Here is a 17,295-nt window from a genome sequence, read left to right as displayed (position 1 = left end):
GGTTAACGAGGTCTGACTGTCCTCAGTTGTCAAGGTTACTGAGGTCTGACTGTACTCAGCTGCCAAGGTTAACGAGGTCTGACTGTCCTTAGTTGTCAAGGTTACTGAGGTCTGACTGTACTCACCTGTTGACGTAAGACTTGTCAAAGTCGAGGGGGAAGATCTTCCAGTCCTCCAACTTCTTCTCATCCAGGTAGACATCGCCACTCAGTCCTAGAAACACACACAACAACTTATCACACTGTTCACTACGTAGTATCTCATCTCACACTGTAACAACTCAACTACAATGTAGCAACTCACCCACACTGTAACAACTAAACTACAATGTAGCAGCTCAACCACACTGTAACAACTCACCTCACACTGTAACAACTCAACCACACTGTAACAACTCAGCCACACTGTAGCAACTCAACTACAATGTAGCAGCTCAGCCACACTGTAGCAGCTCAGCCACACTTAGCAACTCAACCACACTGTAGCAACTCAACCACACTGTAGCAACTCACCCACACTGTAACAACTCACCCACACTGTAACAACTCAACCACACTGTAACAACTCAACCACACTGTAACAACTCAACCACACTGTAACAACTCAACCACACTGTAGCAACTCAACCACACTGTAGCAGCTCACCCACACTGTAGCAACTCAACCACACTGTAGCAACTCCCCCACACTGTAGCAACTCCCCAAAACTGTAGCAACTCCCCCACACTGTAGCACTCACCCACACTGTAGCAACTCACTACTCCCCCACACTGTAGCAACTCCCCCACACTGTAGCAACTCCCCAACACTGTAGCAACTCCCCCACACTGTAGCAACTCCCCAACACTGTAGCACTCACCCACGCTGTAGCAACTCACTACTCACTACTCACCAACGCTGTAGCAACTCCCCCACACTGTAGCAACTCCCCAGCACTGTAGCAACTCCCCAACACTGTAGCAACTCACTACTCACTACTCACCAACGCTGTAGCAACTCCCCCACACTGTAGCAACTCCCCAGCACTGTAGCAACTCCCCAACACTGTAGCAACTCACTACTCACTACTCACCCACGCTGTAACATCTCCCCCACACTGTCGCAGCTAACCCAACACTGAGTTTGCTCACCTTTGCGCTGTGAGTTGAGTATCTCCGAGCCAGCTAGGATGTAGTTGACACGACCCAGGTTCTCCACAACAATGTCCAGCACTGTGTCCGCCTGTAACACAAACCCTTTCTGTCAGGAACCTGGAGATAACACCACCACCCACTATCGGAGGTGGTCATACTGTTACAGTGGAAGGTTGTCACAGTACACACTGGGTCCCCATCCTCTTCCTCCAGCAATATGTCTACAGTTCCCTGCAGATGCAGTGAGTGAGTGAGTCGGGTTTAAGGCCACTTTTAACAGTGGGTGAATGTGATTGTGCATTCGTGTGAGTGAGTGAGTGAGTGAGTGAGTGAGTGAGTGAGTGAGTGAGTGAGTGAGTGAGTTTGTGAGTGAGTTTGTGAGTGAGTGAGTGAGTGAGTGAGTGAGTGAGTGAGAGAGTGAGTAAATTTGGTTTAAGGCCACTTTTAACAGTGAGTGAGTGAGTGAGTGAGTGATTGTGTGCATAAGTGCGATCTTGTGAGTGAGTGAGTGAGTAAAGGATGAGTAAGTGAGTGAGTGTGATTGTGTGCATAAGTGAGATCTTGTGAGTGAGTAAGGGATGAGTGAGTGAGTGATTGAGTGAGTAAGTGAGTGAGTGAGTGAGTGAAAAAATGAGTGAGTTGGATTTAACGACGCTTTTAGCCATGTTCCAAAAATATCATGGCATGGGGCACCAATAATTCACACATTGTGGCGTGACGAGCAAACGCTTTAACTACTAGGATACCCAAAAATTAGGGATCATGAATATCTGGGAGTATTTTTATGAAATTGTGTGCTCAGTCTTCACAACAATAAAATACACCCCCCTCCAAATATTCATAATCCCCAACTATTATCATTCAGTGTATTATCTGGCATGATTGGTTTAATGACAGGTAAATGGTACGCCAAACAGCGTGTGAAATTTTAAAAATTGCCAGACTGCTATTAGGACCCACAAATTTAAGAAGCTGCAGGCCCTAAACTTGTCAGACTCTCAATTAAAAAACTGAAGCTTATTGTGACAAATAAATCTACAAGTACATTCACTGCAGGTCATAAGGACAATACACATTTGAACCTATGGCCCGACACGAGAGCTACCGGCCACGGGCCTACGGGCTGGAGCTTATTTCAAACACTGACCCCCAAACCACCATTATGTTAACACCTTGCTAATGTACAAATGTGTCATTAGTGAGTGAGTGAGTGAGTGAGTAGTGTCTTATGCCTTTTAGCAATATTCCAGCAATATCACGGCGGGGGACACCAGAAATGGGCTTCACACATTGTACCCATGTCAGGAATCGAACCCGGGTCTTCGGCGTGATGAGCAAACGCTTTAACCACTAGGCTACCCGACCCCCCCAAATGTGTCATCAAACTTCCGTACTACCAATGTAACAATTCAATAGAGGTTTAGTGACATCTTTATACATGAAAAAGGTTTCCTACAACCATGACCCTACACCACAAAACTGTTTTAGGGCTACATGGGGACATTGACATGGCAGGCTTGATCCCTTGATCACTCCATACGACTATGCTTGTCGTAAGAGGCGACTATGCTTGTCGTAAGAGGTGACTATGCTTGTCGTAAGAAGCGACTATGCTTGTCGTAAGAGGTGACTATACTTGTCGTAAGAGGTGATTATGCTTGTCGTAAGAGGTGACTATGCTTGTCGTAAGAGGTGACTATGCTTGTCGTAAGAGGTGACTAACGGGATCGGGTGTTCAGGCTTGCTGACTTGGTTGATGCATGTCATCAATCCTAATTGCGTGGATCGATGCTCAAGATATTAATCACTGGATTGTCTGGTGCAGACTTGATTATTTACAGACCGCCATCATATAGCTGGAATACGTCTGAGTGCGGCGTTAAACAACAAACCAACCAACAAACCATACTACAAAGACGTGAACTCTTTGGTGTTGGTTAAGATATTGAGTGAACTGGCATGGTTTGAGTTCACTGCTTTGAGTGGGTTATAGATCTGTATGCAGGAGACACAAAAAAGTGTCCTTAAGTAATGTATGAAGCTGTATATATGCTAAAAAAATGTTTCGTATTGTACATCGTTATATTTTACTTGCATATATGACAGGCACATCGATGTGCACAGCACAGTGTAAGCCACATAGATGACTTGGATATCCATAGAGTAAAACTCAGATCAAGCATTGTGGGGTTTAGTTCTAAACCACATACTATGGCATTAAAGTTGGATTTAGAAAAGGGCAATTTTCAAGTCTGTTGTCCCTAAAATTTGAAAAACACTCTTCAGTGGATTTTCTTCTTTTTTTCTGTCAGTCTTACCCATGGTACAGACCCTCACACAAGTGTATCATCACCCATCTTACCCCTCATACAGACCCTCACACAAATGTATCATCACCCATCTTACCCCTCATACAGACCATCACACAAATGTATTATAACCCATCTTACCCCTCATACAGACCCTCACACAAATGTATCATCACCCATCTTACCCCTCATAAAGACCCTCACACAACTGTGTCATCACCCATCTTACCCCTCATACAGACCCTCACACAAATGTATCATCACCCATCTTACCCCTCATACAGACCCTCACACAAATGTATCATCATCCATCTTACCCTTCATACAGAGCCTCACATAAATGTATTATAACCCATCTTACCCCTCTTTCAGACCCTCAAACAAATGTATCATCACCAATTTACCCCTCATACAGACCCTCACACAAATGTATCATCACCCATCTTACCCCTCATACAGACCCTCACACAAATGTATCATCACCCATCTTACCCCTCATACAGACTCTCACACAAATGTATCATCACCCATCTTACCCCTCATAAAGACCCTCACACAAATGTATCATCACCCATCTTACCCCTCATACAAACCCACACACAAATGTATCATCACCCATCTTACCCCTCATACAGACCCTCACACAACTGTGTCATCACCCATCTTACCCATTGTACAGACCCTCACACAACTGTGTCATCACCCATCTTACCCCTCATACAGACCCTCACACAAATGTATCATCACCAATTTACCCCTCATACAGACCCTCACACAAATGTATCATCACCCATCTTACCCCTCATACAGACCCTCACACAAATGTATCATCACCCATCTTACCCCTCATACAGACTCTCACACAAATGTATCATCACCCATCTTACCCCTCATACAGACCCTCACACAAATGTATCATCACCCATCTTACCCCTCATACAGACCCTCACACAAATGTATCATCACCCATCTTACCCCTCATACAGACCCTCACACAACTGTGTCATCACCCATCTTACCCCTCATACAGACCCTCACACAACTGTGTCATCACTCATCTTACCCATTGTACAGACCCTCACACAACTGTGTCATCACCCATCTTACCCATTGTACAGACCCTCACACAACTGTGTCATCACCCATCTTACCCATTGTACAGACCCTCACACAAATGTATCATCACCCATCTTACCCCTCATACAGACCCTCACACAAATGTATCATCACCCATCTTACACCTCATACAGACCCTCACACAACTGTGTCATCACCCATCTTACCCCTCATACAGACCCTCACACAACTGTGTCATCACCCATCTTACCCTTCATACAGACTCTCACACAAATGTATCATCATCCATCTTACCCTTCATACAGAGCCTCACATAAATGTATCATCACCCATCTTACCCCTCATACAGACCCTCACACAACTGTGTCATCACCCATCTTACCCATTGTACAGACCCTCACACAACTGTGTCATCACCCATCTTACCCTTCATACAGACCCTCACACAAATGTATCATCACCCATCTTACCCTTCATACAGACCCTCACACAACTATATCATCACCCATCTTACCCCTCATACAGACCCTCACACAAATGTATCATCACCCATCTTACCCTTCATACAGACCCTCACACAACTGTGTCATCATCCATCTTACCCTTCATACAGACCCTCACACAAATGTATCATCACCCATCTTACCCCTCATACAGACCCTCACACAACTGTATCATCACCCATGTATTATCATACCAGTTACCCCTCATACAGACCCTCACACAACTGTAATGTCAACTATGCATCTCTTAGTAGAGACCCCCTTCACACAAAAATGCCTTAATACCCTTCATTCGGACCCTCCCAGTCATGTTATTGTACTGAACCAGATGCCTATTGATTCTATACACAGGAATATCTCCTCCCCCTACGAGAGCCTCAATGTATTGCACCACCAAGCGAGTCAGGATATATAGCCTATATTTCCCCACTGATCACTGGGTCAGGCTTAGTCGTGTGGTTACTTCGATTGCTCAGAAATATACTTACCTGTCATGGGGCCATACCGAGGTGCAACTGACGTACAGAAGAAGAGGAGGCGGGTTCCAAGCCCCGTGTATCTATCACTGACGCTACCCTGACACCCACTTTTGGGTCAAAATCTTATAAAATGTGTCAAATTGTGAGTGATGGTATGCGAATCTGTTGAGAAGAAATTCTGAGTTCAAGTCTCCGTTTTGCAAAAAAAACATTTTTGCTTGTAAATATTTTACATTACATCTTTTTTTTTTGTTCATACCACAAATAAAAAGTGGATTTTGTCAAATAACATATTTAGGTCATCGAGCGACATGACAAAATGGACATTTTCATGAGTAGCATAGAAAAGTCAAACGGCCAATTGATAATGTATTTTCTCACTGACCTTACATGTTCTAGGTGAGGTGAGGTGAAATTGTGTTTAACGTTGCGTCCAAGATTATTGCATATTATTATATAGCGACGTGCATGCACGTGTTTGTGTGGCTGCTTGTACTAGTCCGGACTGATGCCGATTTATAGTGCTAGCTCACTGAGATACCATGCCGCAGTTTAACATGAATACCCCACTCAGACACAGTATACTGACTCCGAGCCGACCAGTCCTTGTTTTAGACCCTTAATGCCAAGCACCAGACAGGGTAACAACAAGTACCATCTTTTAACGTCTTTTGGTATGAGGCAGTCGGGGATCGAACCCCGGACTTTCCGCTCTCCGGGCGGACGCTCTACCACTAGACCACTGAGACGTCCATTGTGCAAATCAGGAAGAATTGAAAGTAAGGTATCATTTCACTCGATATATCAGTTGTATTTTTCAGATAAATACAATATGTTATAGTAAATGATACCATCTTTGATGTCATTCCACATAAACAACTTAAAACGTTTATTTGTTGTTTGTTTGTTGTTTAATACTGCACTCAGCAATATTCCACTCATATGACGGCAGGCTGTCAATAATCAAGTCTGGACCATACAATCCAGTGATTGATATCATGAGCATCGACCCACGCATGTTGGATACGATGACATGCATCAACCAAGTCAGTGAACCTGACCACCCGATCCTGTCAGTCACCTCTTGCAGCAAGCCAGGGTTGCTGAAGCCCTATTCTAACTCAGATCTTCACGGGTAAACTTTCTTATCAGCTATTTCAGGGAAGATGGTCCCCAAACCTTGGACACACATATGAGTTTGCCCTAATCTGATTTGTTGAAAAACATGTCTGAATAGATATGTTCAGAAACATTATGGTTGGTTGGCTGGTTTGTTGTTTAACGCAGCACTCAGCAATATTCCAGCTATATGACGGCAGTCTGTAAATAATCGAGTCTGGACCAGACAATCAAGTGATTAATGTCATGAGCATCGATCTGCGCAATTGGGATCAATGACATGCATCAACTAAGTTAGCGAGCCTGACCACCGGATCCCGTTAGTTGTCTCTTACGACAAGCATAGTTGCCTTTTACGGCAAGCAAGGGTTGCTGAAAACCTATTCTACCCCGGATCTTCACGGGTCAGAAACATAATGGACTTTCCATGGGGTATCATGTTTATTACTCAACATAAACAAATATATTATTCCCAAGATGAGAAGAGCATGGAATTCAAATAAAATATCTTTCTGCATTAATTATTAGATTTCCATCTCTAGTTTGGGCGATCACAAATTATTTGACCTTTTTTTCCATTTGCCAATTGATTTGCTACACTTGTAGATTTAACGTACCAATCAATGTTGGGCTGGCCAGTCCCATTGATAATGATTGAGTTTCTGAGAAATTCAACATTAAGAAACTGATTGACATGCAAAAGAGAGGCCCTCCAAAATATTTTTCATGGAAAGGATGTCTTAATGTCCTTCAAAAGTGGCGGTGGTTTTGATTTCTAGGTAATATGAGTTACCTCCCTTACCCTACACTTATGCCGACGTTTGATTGGTCGTTAAAATGTAAATGAAAATCAAGGGCGGGTAATTTGTGATTGCAAAACCCACGGGAATGGATCTAGGGGTTAGCGGAGGTTTACTGAAATGCTAGACCTGGAGATATAGAACATGGGTTTACGCCGTTTTTAGCAATATTCCAGCAATGTCACGGCGGGGGACATGAGAAATTGGCCTCACACATAGTACCCATGTGGGGAATTGAACCCTTGCGTTCGGTATGATGACCAAATGCCTTAACCACTAGACTTTCCCACCGCCCCTTATACATATGTAATCCACAGCTTTATATTAGACAATCCCAAAAGCAGTTAAGATTCTGAACACTTAATCCTAAATAGTAAATTCATTAAGCAACATTTTATTTACTTTTTGGTTTACCAATTCTACTGACTACAGCCCAATACTGTCCAATAAATTAAAAATTGTTTGTGTATACGTAGAGGTCATCATGCGAGTGTGTTTGGGGATGGTAAGTATCCTTTATTAGAAATACATAGTATAAGCTGCAGCAGGATCACGAGAGGTACATAGGGTTTTATGCATTCCTCGTTAGGTTTAATACCACTCGCCGAATTTATCATACTGAAATGCTTTTTATATGACATTGTAAATAAAGTAAAAAAATTCCAAATTGATAGAAAACAGCTGCTCGATCGAGCTGAGGTTAACCTGTGCTATGTCATTGGCTTGGAAAAAGCATGCAGCTTTTTGCTCTTAAGCGGGGTATAAAGGATTAAGTATGTCTCTCAGAAATGCATGTGCAGCCTGATTTGCTCGTATTGGGGTATAAGAGATTTATTCCCCCGCTGAGAAATCTATTCCCCTCCCAGGCGGATTGCACAGTATTTTATCAAGATCACGTGGACCAATCAGATCTCATCATTCTGACATATATGATAATCTTTATTCCTAATACAGGATATTTACCATCCCCAAACGCACAAGTGTGATAACCTCTTTATCATATTATGTCAGTCTTCAATTCTGTGCTTGAAAATTGCTTTCCATCTCTCACAAACATTACCTACACATTGTAAGTTTTCCTGGAATGTGTGCATTAATATGTCAGAGGGTAAGTGATGTGTCCATCGGACAGTGACAGTTGACAATATAGTTCCAACTGAAACCTGTTTCTTACATATGCAAAACAACAACTGCCTACACAAATTGTTTTTGCTTGCCTTTCACGGCAATCCATCGGTCTGTCCGATAGAGTCACTGCCCTTTATCAAAGGGAAACTACTCTAACCCTAGTCTAGGAAACATCACAGCCAGAGTCACACGTTGTTGACAGTCGGCCTGTCCTGTCATAACGTTACAAAGTGCAGTCAGATGTACACACAGCGACAAAACGAAACAAGCAACAATTACAACATATTTCGGCCAAATCAAACTGTAGTCCCTTCTTGGCCTTCGATTTTTGTATCGTTCTCTATCCGCAAATGACCCCAACGGATATCGTTTTTATGGATTGGCTTTATCCTGCCAAGAAACCCACCCACTATATGATAAAGTGATTCATCCATCAAGACATAAATTCAAAAGTGATGTAAATCTCAGACAATTAACACTTTGGTGAAATCCACGAGCACAAGTGTGGTGCTGACAGATCCTGTTGATTCATGTCCTGTTTTTTTGTCCCTTTCTGTCCTGAGTGAGTGAGTGAGTTGAGTTTAACGTCGCTTTTAAGAGTATTCAAGTCATATCACTGCGTGTCAGCTTAATGTGGGAGGAAAGCCTGAAGTGATGCAGGTCTCAGATGTTTACCACTTTGGTGAAACCCACGAGCACGGGTATTGTGCTGACAAACCTAGAAACATAATCGAGGCGAACCGGGATATGAACCCACAATCATAGGTTTCTGGTGTGCCCAAGGGAGGCAACTCTGCACAGTGAATTGCCTCGCGTTAGACGACTGGGCCCCTAGTGAGAATGAAAGCTGGTGATAAACAAAATATTAAATACTCCCGTTCTGGCTTTCTCGTGTCATTAATGTCATGTTAAATATTCTTTATATAACACTTGGTAAATGCTATGTGACATTGATTCACAAAAAAGTTAATGCTACGTCCACAACACATCTTCAAATTATGTACTGTATATATTTAACACTTTCAAAACTACTTCATAAATATTACCGATATGCTTATGGACAATATGTCATGTTTATCAAACATATTTCATCAGATCAGTATTTAATGCTACATTCATTTTTCGTAGCAGGATGGAAATTCTAAATATGATTACTTTTCTACAATGTGTACAAATATAGCAGCAATAAGAATTCAGGTGTGGTTTTCAGATTGTGTAATGCTCAAATGGTTATATTTTAATGATATTACAATATGTGCTTTGAAAATAAAACTATATTGATATTCTTGTCATTTGAAAATTTGACATGTAAATCTAGACTGTAAAATACAGGAGTCACTGATGTAAATCAGGGGTGGGGGGAGGGCGACACCAACCAAGAGAGTTTTGTGGAAAAGGCATGAGTCTCGCTCCAAGTATGTGAGTCTCACTCCAAGTATGTGAGACTCACTCCAAGTATGTGAGTCTCACTTCAAGTAGGAGAGTCTCAATCCAAGTATGTGAGTCTCACTCCAAGTATGTGAGTCTCACTCCATGTATGTGAGTCTCACTCCAAGTACGGGAGTCTCACTCCAAGTGTGTGAGTCTCACTCCAAGTATGTGAGTGTCACTCCAAGTACAGGAGTCTCACTCCAAGTATGTGAGTCTCACTCCAAGTATGAGAGTCTCAATCCAAGTATGTGAGTCTCACTCCAAGTATGTGAGTCTCAATCCAAGTATGTGAGTCTCACTCCAAGTATGTGAGTCTCACTCCAAGTACGGGAGTCTCACTCCAAGTACGGGAGTCTCACTCCAAGTATGTGAGTCTCACTCCAAGTATGAGTCTCACTCCAAGTATGTGAGTCTCACTCCAAGTACAGGAGTCTCACTCCAAGTATGTGAGTCTCACTCCAAGTATGTGAGTCTCACTCCAAGTATGTGAGTCTCACTCCAAGTACAGGAGTCTCACTCCAAGTATGTGAGTCTCACTCCAAGTATGTGAGTCTCAATCCAAGTATGTGAGTCTCACTCCAAGTATGTGAGTCTCACTCCAAGTACGGGAGTCTCACTCCAAGTACAGGAGTCTCAATCCAAGTATGTGAGTCTCACTCCATGTATGTGAGTCTCACTCCAAGTACAGGAGTCTCACTCCAAGTATGTGAGTCTCACTCCAAGTATGTGAGTCTCACTCCAAGTACAGGAGTCTCAATCCAAGTATGTGAGTCTCACTCCAAGTATGTGAGTCTCACTCCAAGTATGTGAGTCTCACTCCAAGTATGTGAGTCTCACTCCAAGTACAGGAGTCTCACTCCAAGTATGTGAGTCTCACTCAAAGTACAGGAGTCTCACTCCAAGTGTGTGAGTCTCACTCCAAGTATGTGAGTCTCACTCCAAGTACAGGAGTCTCACTCCAAGTATGTGAGTCTCACTCCAAGTACAGGAGTCTCACTCCAAGTGTGTGAGTCTCACTCCAAGTATGTGAGTCTCACTCCAAGTACAGGAGTCTCACTCCAAGTATGTGAGTCTCACTCAAAGTACAGGAGTCTCACTCCAAGTGTGTGAGTCTCACTCAAAGTACAGGAGTCTCACTCCAAGTATGTGAGTCTCACTCTAAGTATGTGATTTACATCTCACTCCCTGAACATATCTGGGGCTGACAGCTGTACAGTCAACACATGTTCCCCTACACTTACCATGATACCCAAGGGGAGAATTTATTTACCATGGATTTTCCCTTCTTGCTCATGATTCTTATATTAAACATGATGCAATATCGTAAATAATTCAATCAATGATACAAAACACCCCAAACACTTCTACAATCATTTTAGTTTTATTTATGATTTTGAGGATTTGAACCTCTTCATTTCCAAGTGGAGGATTTCCAACATATGTACCTCAAAATCTTTCTCATGAAACTGTACCTACGTATTTCTCCAAAGGGGTTAGACAGGATTGCGGCCGTGGTCCTTGCCAACACATAAAACCAACCTGTGATGGGACACAGGCCAGAGGATGTCAACGCTATCAACTTGGGTGAGCAAACCGAACATACGAAGTAACCATCTGCCAGAGCCTGTCCCCACAAGTACCCCACAAATTAAGGCTTATATATACTGACTAACATTGTCGGTTCTCTTGTGACATATGCAACCACAAGAGGACTATATATACTGAATGTAGGACAGGATATGTTTGGAAACGGATATTAGAATGGTAAACTTTACATTTGGGACAAAATAGTATCTGACTGATTTCCACAATGGCGGCTCAAAAATCTAGGTCATATTCTGACGTCACAGTTTTATGGAGATATTTAGGTCAGGTTTTCTTCTGACTTGTACTATGTACAAAGGAAAATGCTCAGTTTCATGGCAGTGTGTGACCCTCTACCGACTCCGATTGTTGGAGTTGTTTTAAGTCCCTGCTCGACTTGACCTGATTGTTAGAGTTTATTTTTAGACCCTGTTAGACTTGACCTGCCTTGGACAAGGAGATAGTCACAGCTAGATGCACACGGGTCAAATGGATGAAGTCAGAACACATGGCTGATTGAAGCCATGGACTCCTATTGATACTGTGTCAGCCTTAGACTGGTGTGAGCTCCCTCTGAATAGGTGACAGCAACTTGCAACTTGGGGGCGTTTATTCCTAAACTGTCTCACAGTCTCTGACCCATATTATTTTCCCTTCCGCTCAGGCCTAACTGTAATGCTATAGCCCTATATGAGGCAAGTCTAGATTTTCCTCAAGTTTAATCTCCCATTCAACAGGCTCCTTTTCAATTTAAATGCAGTTGTTTGTTTCACGGATGTTTTGTTTGTTTGTCTTTTGTTTAACGCCTCACTCAGCAATATTCCAGCTGTATGACGATGTTTCACGGATGTACATACATCTATGTACGTCTTTGCTTGTTTTGATCAAAATAACATATTTTCAGACTTTAAGTATTTGTCTAGCTCAAAGCAACATTGAAAGGGGCACCTCAGGATAGTGAAAAAAGCTCACTGACTATTGAACTATAAAAAAGCATTTTGCTTCATTTAAAGTTGTTTTTTTTTTTACCATTTCTCCTTGTTTTTGAGGCACACCTGCCCTTAATTTTGCAAAAAGTTACAAAAACAGTTATAGACCTCGTGTTTAATTGTAAGTATGAATATTTGAATATTTGTTTACAGTATTCATATCACTGTGTCACACTCTGATAATGACACCAGTGCTGTGTGTATTGATCTCTGGGATATAAATAGCTTGACCTGTGGGTATATAGAGTTTATATTCCACTCCCTACCACGGTACAGGCTTGGCTGTGTGTATTGATCTCTGGGATATAAATACCTTCGACCTGTGGGTATATAGAGTTTATATTCCCCTCCCTACCACGGTACAGGCTTGGCTGTGTGTATTGATCTCTGGGATATAAATAGCTTGACCTGTGGGTATATAGAGTTTATATTCCCCTCCCTACCATGGTACAGGCTTGGCTGTGTGGTTACTTCGATGAATACATCCCGGCCCTTTGGCTAGAATCTGTTTCTACCCCACTGCTGCTGTTTCCCTGGAGACATGGTAGTGAGACCACACGCGCTGTCCTGTCACCTGTTTTAGGGTGTCGTGATGGTTATTGTTATGTGGTTATCACAAAGAATATTTGATTTGAACTACAAAAGACTTGCGGCCTCGGAGAAACAAGTTCAAACCTCAAATTTGAAAATTATTTTTTTTCAATTTATTTTGAGGGAAAATGTATTTTTGTTTAAATATTCTGAGCAAAAATCATTCAAGCTAGAGTGCAGCTGTAGGACCAGCTTGGCTTTGTCAGATTCATGACATCTTCATAAGCTTATTTTTACATATAACCGCTACTGCGAAAGAAATATTATCACTATAAAATTAAAAAAAAAATCTGATTGTAAAACATAAAATATAATTGTAAATTAATAATTATTTTAATGAAATTGTAAATAATTTTTTTTTTATATGAAATTGTAAATCTAATACTTTTGCATGAAAATTTAAATTCAAGATTTTATTCATGAAATTTTGAATTTAATGATTTCTAAAATAAATGAAACGAAATATAAAATTAAATAATCTTCCTCCCAAATGGGATTTGAACTCGCAATCACCAGGTCATGAAGGGCCCTTTTCACATGTTTATGTGTCCAGTCACCCCACAAGCCCTGTCAGCTGGACACACAACAACCATGGCATTTTCCAACCCTGGGAAAAATGTGGGCAGGATGGCATCCATGGCCTCTGAGTCAACCGACTCGACCGAAGGTCTTTCTTTGGTAAAGGAAACGAAGTAACCATTAGACTGTCGCCTACCCAGGATAAGAACAGGACATGATTACAGGTGTATGTTGTGTGCACTTGGTTGGACTGCTGTAATACATCTACTAGCTGGGAGGGTATCAGTGCTTGTATGATCAGTCAGTGATTGGGATTAACACTGCTGTGGACAGTATTCCAGTTACATCACAGTGTGTCAGCGTGATGTGACAGGAGAGCCCAAAGTAATGCAGGCCTCAGATGAAACCAATGAGCACAGGTATGGTGCTGACAAATCTAAAACATAATTGGGGAGAACTGGGATTCGAACTCACGGTCATAGGTTTCTGGCGTGCCATGGGATGCAACTCTGCACAGTGAGTTTGTCTAGACACCCTGTTAATCTGGACACCCTGTTAATGTGGACAATCTGTTTGTCTGGATGCCCGGTTTCTCAGGACAACCTGTAAGACTTGACACTGTTAATCTGGACACCCTGTTAATCTGGACACCCTGTTAAACTGGACAATCTGTTTGTCTGGATGCCCGGTTTCTCAGGACAACCTGTAAGACCGGACACTCTGTTAATCTGGACAACCTGTTTGTCTGGACACCCTGTTAATATGGATGCCCTGTTAATCTGGACACCCTGCTAATCTGGGCACCCTGTTAATCTGGACAATCTGTTTGTCTGGATGCCTGGTTTCTCAGGACAACTTGTAAGACTGGACACTGTTAATCTGGACAACCTGTTTGTCTAGACACCCTGTTAATCTGCACAACATGTTTGTCTGGACACCCTGTTAATCTGGACAACCTGTTAGACTGGAAACCTTGTTTGTCTGGACATCCTGTCAATCTTGAAACCCTGCCAATCTGGACACCTTGTCAATCTGGACACCTTGTCAGTCTGGACACCTTGTTAGCTTAATAACCCACAATAATTTCCACTACTATTTCCCCCCCAAAAAGTCCCTCACCACAATGTCACAATATATTGGTATGGTATTTCCTGTCATCAGCAATTCCTCAGATATTCGTGACAACATCTAAATGGTACATGAGTGAAGAACAAAATCATGAAAAGTGACATACTTTAACTATCATAGGCAATTCAGCAACTATTCACAGCAACACCCACCCCACAGCCACCAGGGAAACACTAAACCCTGAAACAGACCATATGTTGTGACAGCACTATGACGACCATCTAAATATAGCACAGCTCACACAATAACAGCCTTGTATTGAGCCTTCTGCAGTATTGAGCACCAAAAATACCACACCCATCCAAAAAAATCGACAGAATAATTACTAAACTACAAACAGGCCACACCAAACTCAATAATCACCGTAAAATAGCTAATCTACACACAACAGGAAACTGCCCACATTGCAAACAACAAGAAACACCAGAACACGTACTCATTCACTGCACACACTACCAAACACACCGAACAACACTACAGACCACCCTAAATCTTAAAACCGCACTTACACTAGAATCAATCCTAAATCCACAAAATAAATTAGAAAAATTCAAAGCCTTAGGCATATACCTAATTAAAACAGGACTAATTAGTCGCATTTAAACCCCAAATACAATATTAAAACCCAAACTACCTTATCTAACAACCACCCTACACACACAGCTCCCTTAATTCGTCCTCCACCCACTCTTGGCTTTCATTCCAAATCTCAAAATTTCAAAATTACTAAATAAGCAAGCCCTAAAGCCCCCCTCCTGGGTTGCACAAACTCACTTTTCCCCTTTTCGGAAACACATTAAATGGCCGGGCCAGGCCTGTGTGTGACATACGCTTGCAGTCGGAAAGCGCACGTTAAATCTCCAATATAAGTAAGTACGGAAACTCTGCAGCGAGGTAGGCCAAGTCGTGTGGGTACTTCGTTCACTTCACCGGGAACACTTCACCGACACTGGCATGTGTTTCCTCATGGAAACACAAGACCCACTGATGCTGTCCTGTCTTTTGGCATCTTGAATTTTGACACCAAGGCTAAAAATGACTGTTTCTGTCAACTGTCTTAAATTCTTAGTCTTTTTGTCATTACCACTGTTCTACCATGAAGTTCTAGGTTCAAATCCTGCATTTCTGGAGGACAATTTTTCCCCTCAAAATTAGGATATTTATTCATTTGGCCGAATATCATACATGTCATCATGTGAATGAGCGTATATTTTTAACGACCTTTAAAATGTTTTAAAGATGCTTAGATAAGAGATCAATGGCGCCAACAGTGCTATATCTTGGGAGATTCACATTACCTCATGCCATGAAGATCCGGGTTAGAATAGGTCTAATCGCTGTATATAATATATATAGCGTTGTATATAATCGCTGCATATAATCTCTGTATAAAATCTCTGTATATAATTGCTGCGTATAGTCTCTGTATATAATCACAGTACATAATCTCTGTATATAATTGCTGTGTATAATCTCTGTATATAATCACAGTATATAATCTCTGTATATCATCGCTGTATATAATCTCTGTACATAATCACTGTATATAATCTCTGTATATAATAGCTGTATATAATCACTGTATATTATCTCTGTCTATAACTACTGTATATAATCACTGTATATAATCTCTGTATATAAATTCTGTATGTAATCGCTGTATATAATTGCTGTATATAATCTCTGTATATAACTACTGTATATAATCTCTGTATATAATTGCTGTGTATAATCTCTGTATATAATCACAGTACATAATCAATGTATATCATCGCTGTATATAATCTCTGTATATCATCGCTGTATATAATCTCTGTATATCATCGCTGTATATAATCTCTGTATATAATCACTGTATATAATCTCTGTATATAATCTCTGTATATAATCGCTGTATATAATCTCTGTATAATCTCTGTATATAATCGCTGTATATAATCTCTGTATAATCTTTGTATATAATCTCTGTATATAATCGCTGTATATAATCTCTGTATAATCTCTGTATATAATCGCTGTATATAATCTCTGTATAATCTCTGTCTATAATCTCTGTATATAATCACTGTATAATTTTTGTATATAATCTCTGTATATAATCTCTGTATATAATCTCTGTATATAATCGCTGTATATAATCTCTGTATATAATCTCTGTATATAATCTCTATATAATCTCTGTATATAATCTCTGTATATACTCGCTGTGTTAAGAGCCCTGCTCCAACAAGCAGCCCTTGACCAATTAGAAGACAGCACACTCTACTAGGTCTGACTGTTAACATGAAGCTGTATTCACTCTTGCATCAGAAATACGGCTTTGTAGAAGTGGTGCATACTATACATGCAGACACTTTCTTTCCAAAGTGAAAACATTTCCGCAAACAATTCATCAACAGAAATTGAATGACAACAAATCTGTTCTGAGATACACCATTTAGTCCCATATTAACAGGTTTTCTTATCTTTAAACAGTGACCAGTTTATCTATATTAACAGTATATT

At 41.2% G+C, this 17,295-nt stretch overlaps 1 protein-coding gene across 1 annotated transcript in view; it reads right to left on the bottom strand.

The window, feature by feature from the left end:
- Window positions 1–17,295, bottom strand: part of LOC139457849 (beta-galactosidase-1-like protein 2) — a 74,860-nt gene that overhangs the window by 5,957 nt on the left and 51,608 nt on the right. Inside the window, exons 14-15 of the mRNA XM_071239198.1 lie at window positions 1,131–1,221; window positions 126–213 (exon numbers count right to left, since the gene is read on the bottom strand). Coding sequence (XP_071095299.1) covers window positions 126–213; window positions 1,131–1,221 — 179 coding nt within the window. The remainder of the gene's footprint in view (window positions 1–125; window positions 214–1,130; window positions 1,222–17,295) is intronic.

This window comes from Haliotis cracherodii, unplaced genomic scaffold (assembly GCF_022045235.1).
Source record: "Haliotis cracherodii isolate W230 unplaced genomic scaffold, xgHalCrac1.p SCAF_12, whole genome shotgun sequence".
Classification (NCBI taxonomy): domain Eukaryota; kingdom Metazoa; phylum Mollusca; class Gastropoda; order Lepetellida; family Haliotidae; genus Haliotis; species Haliotis cracherodii.
Note: the sequence above shows the minus strand (reverse complement) of the source record. Positions and strands in the feature narration are given on the sequence as shown.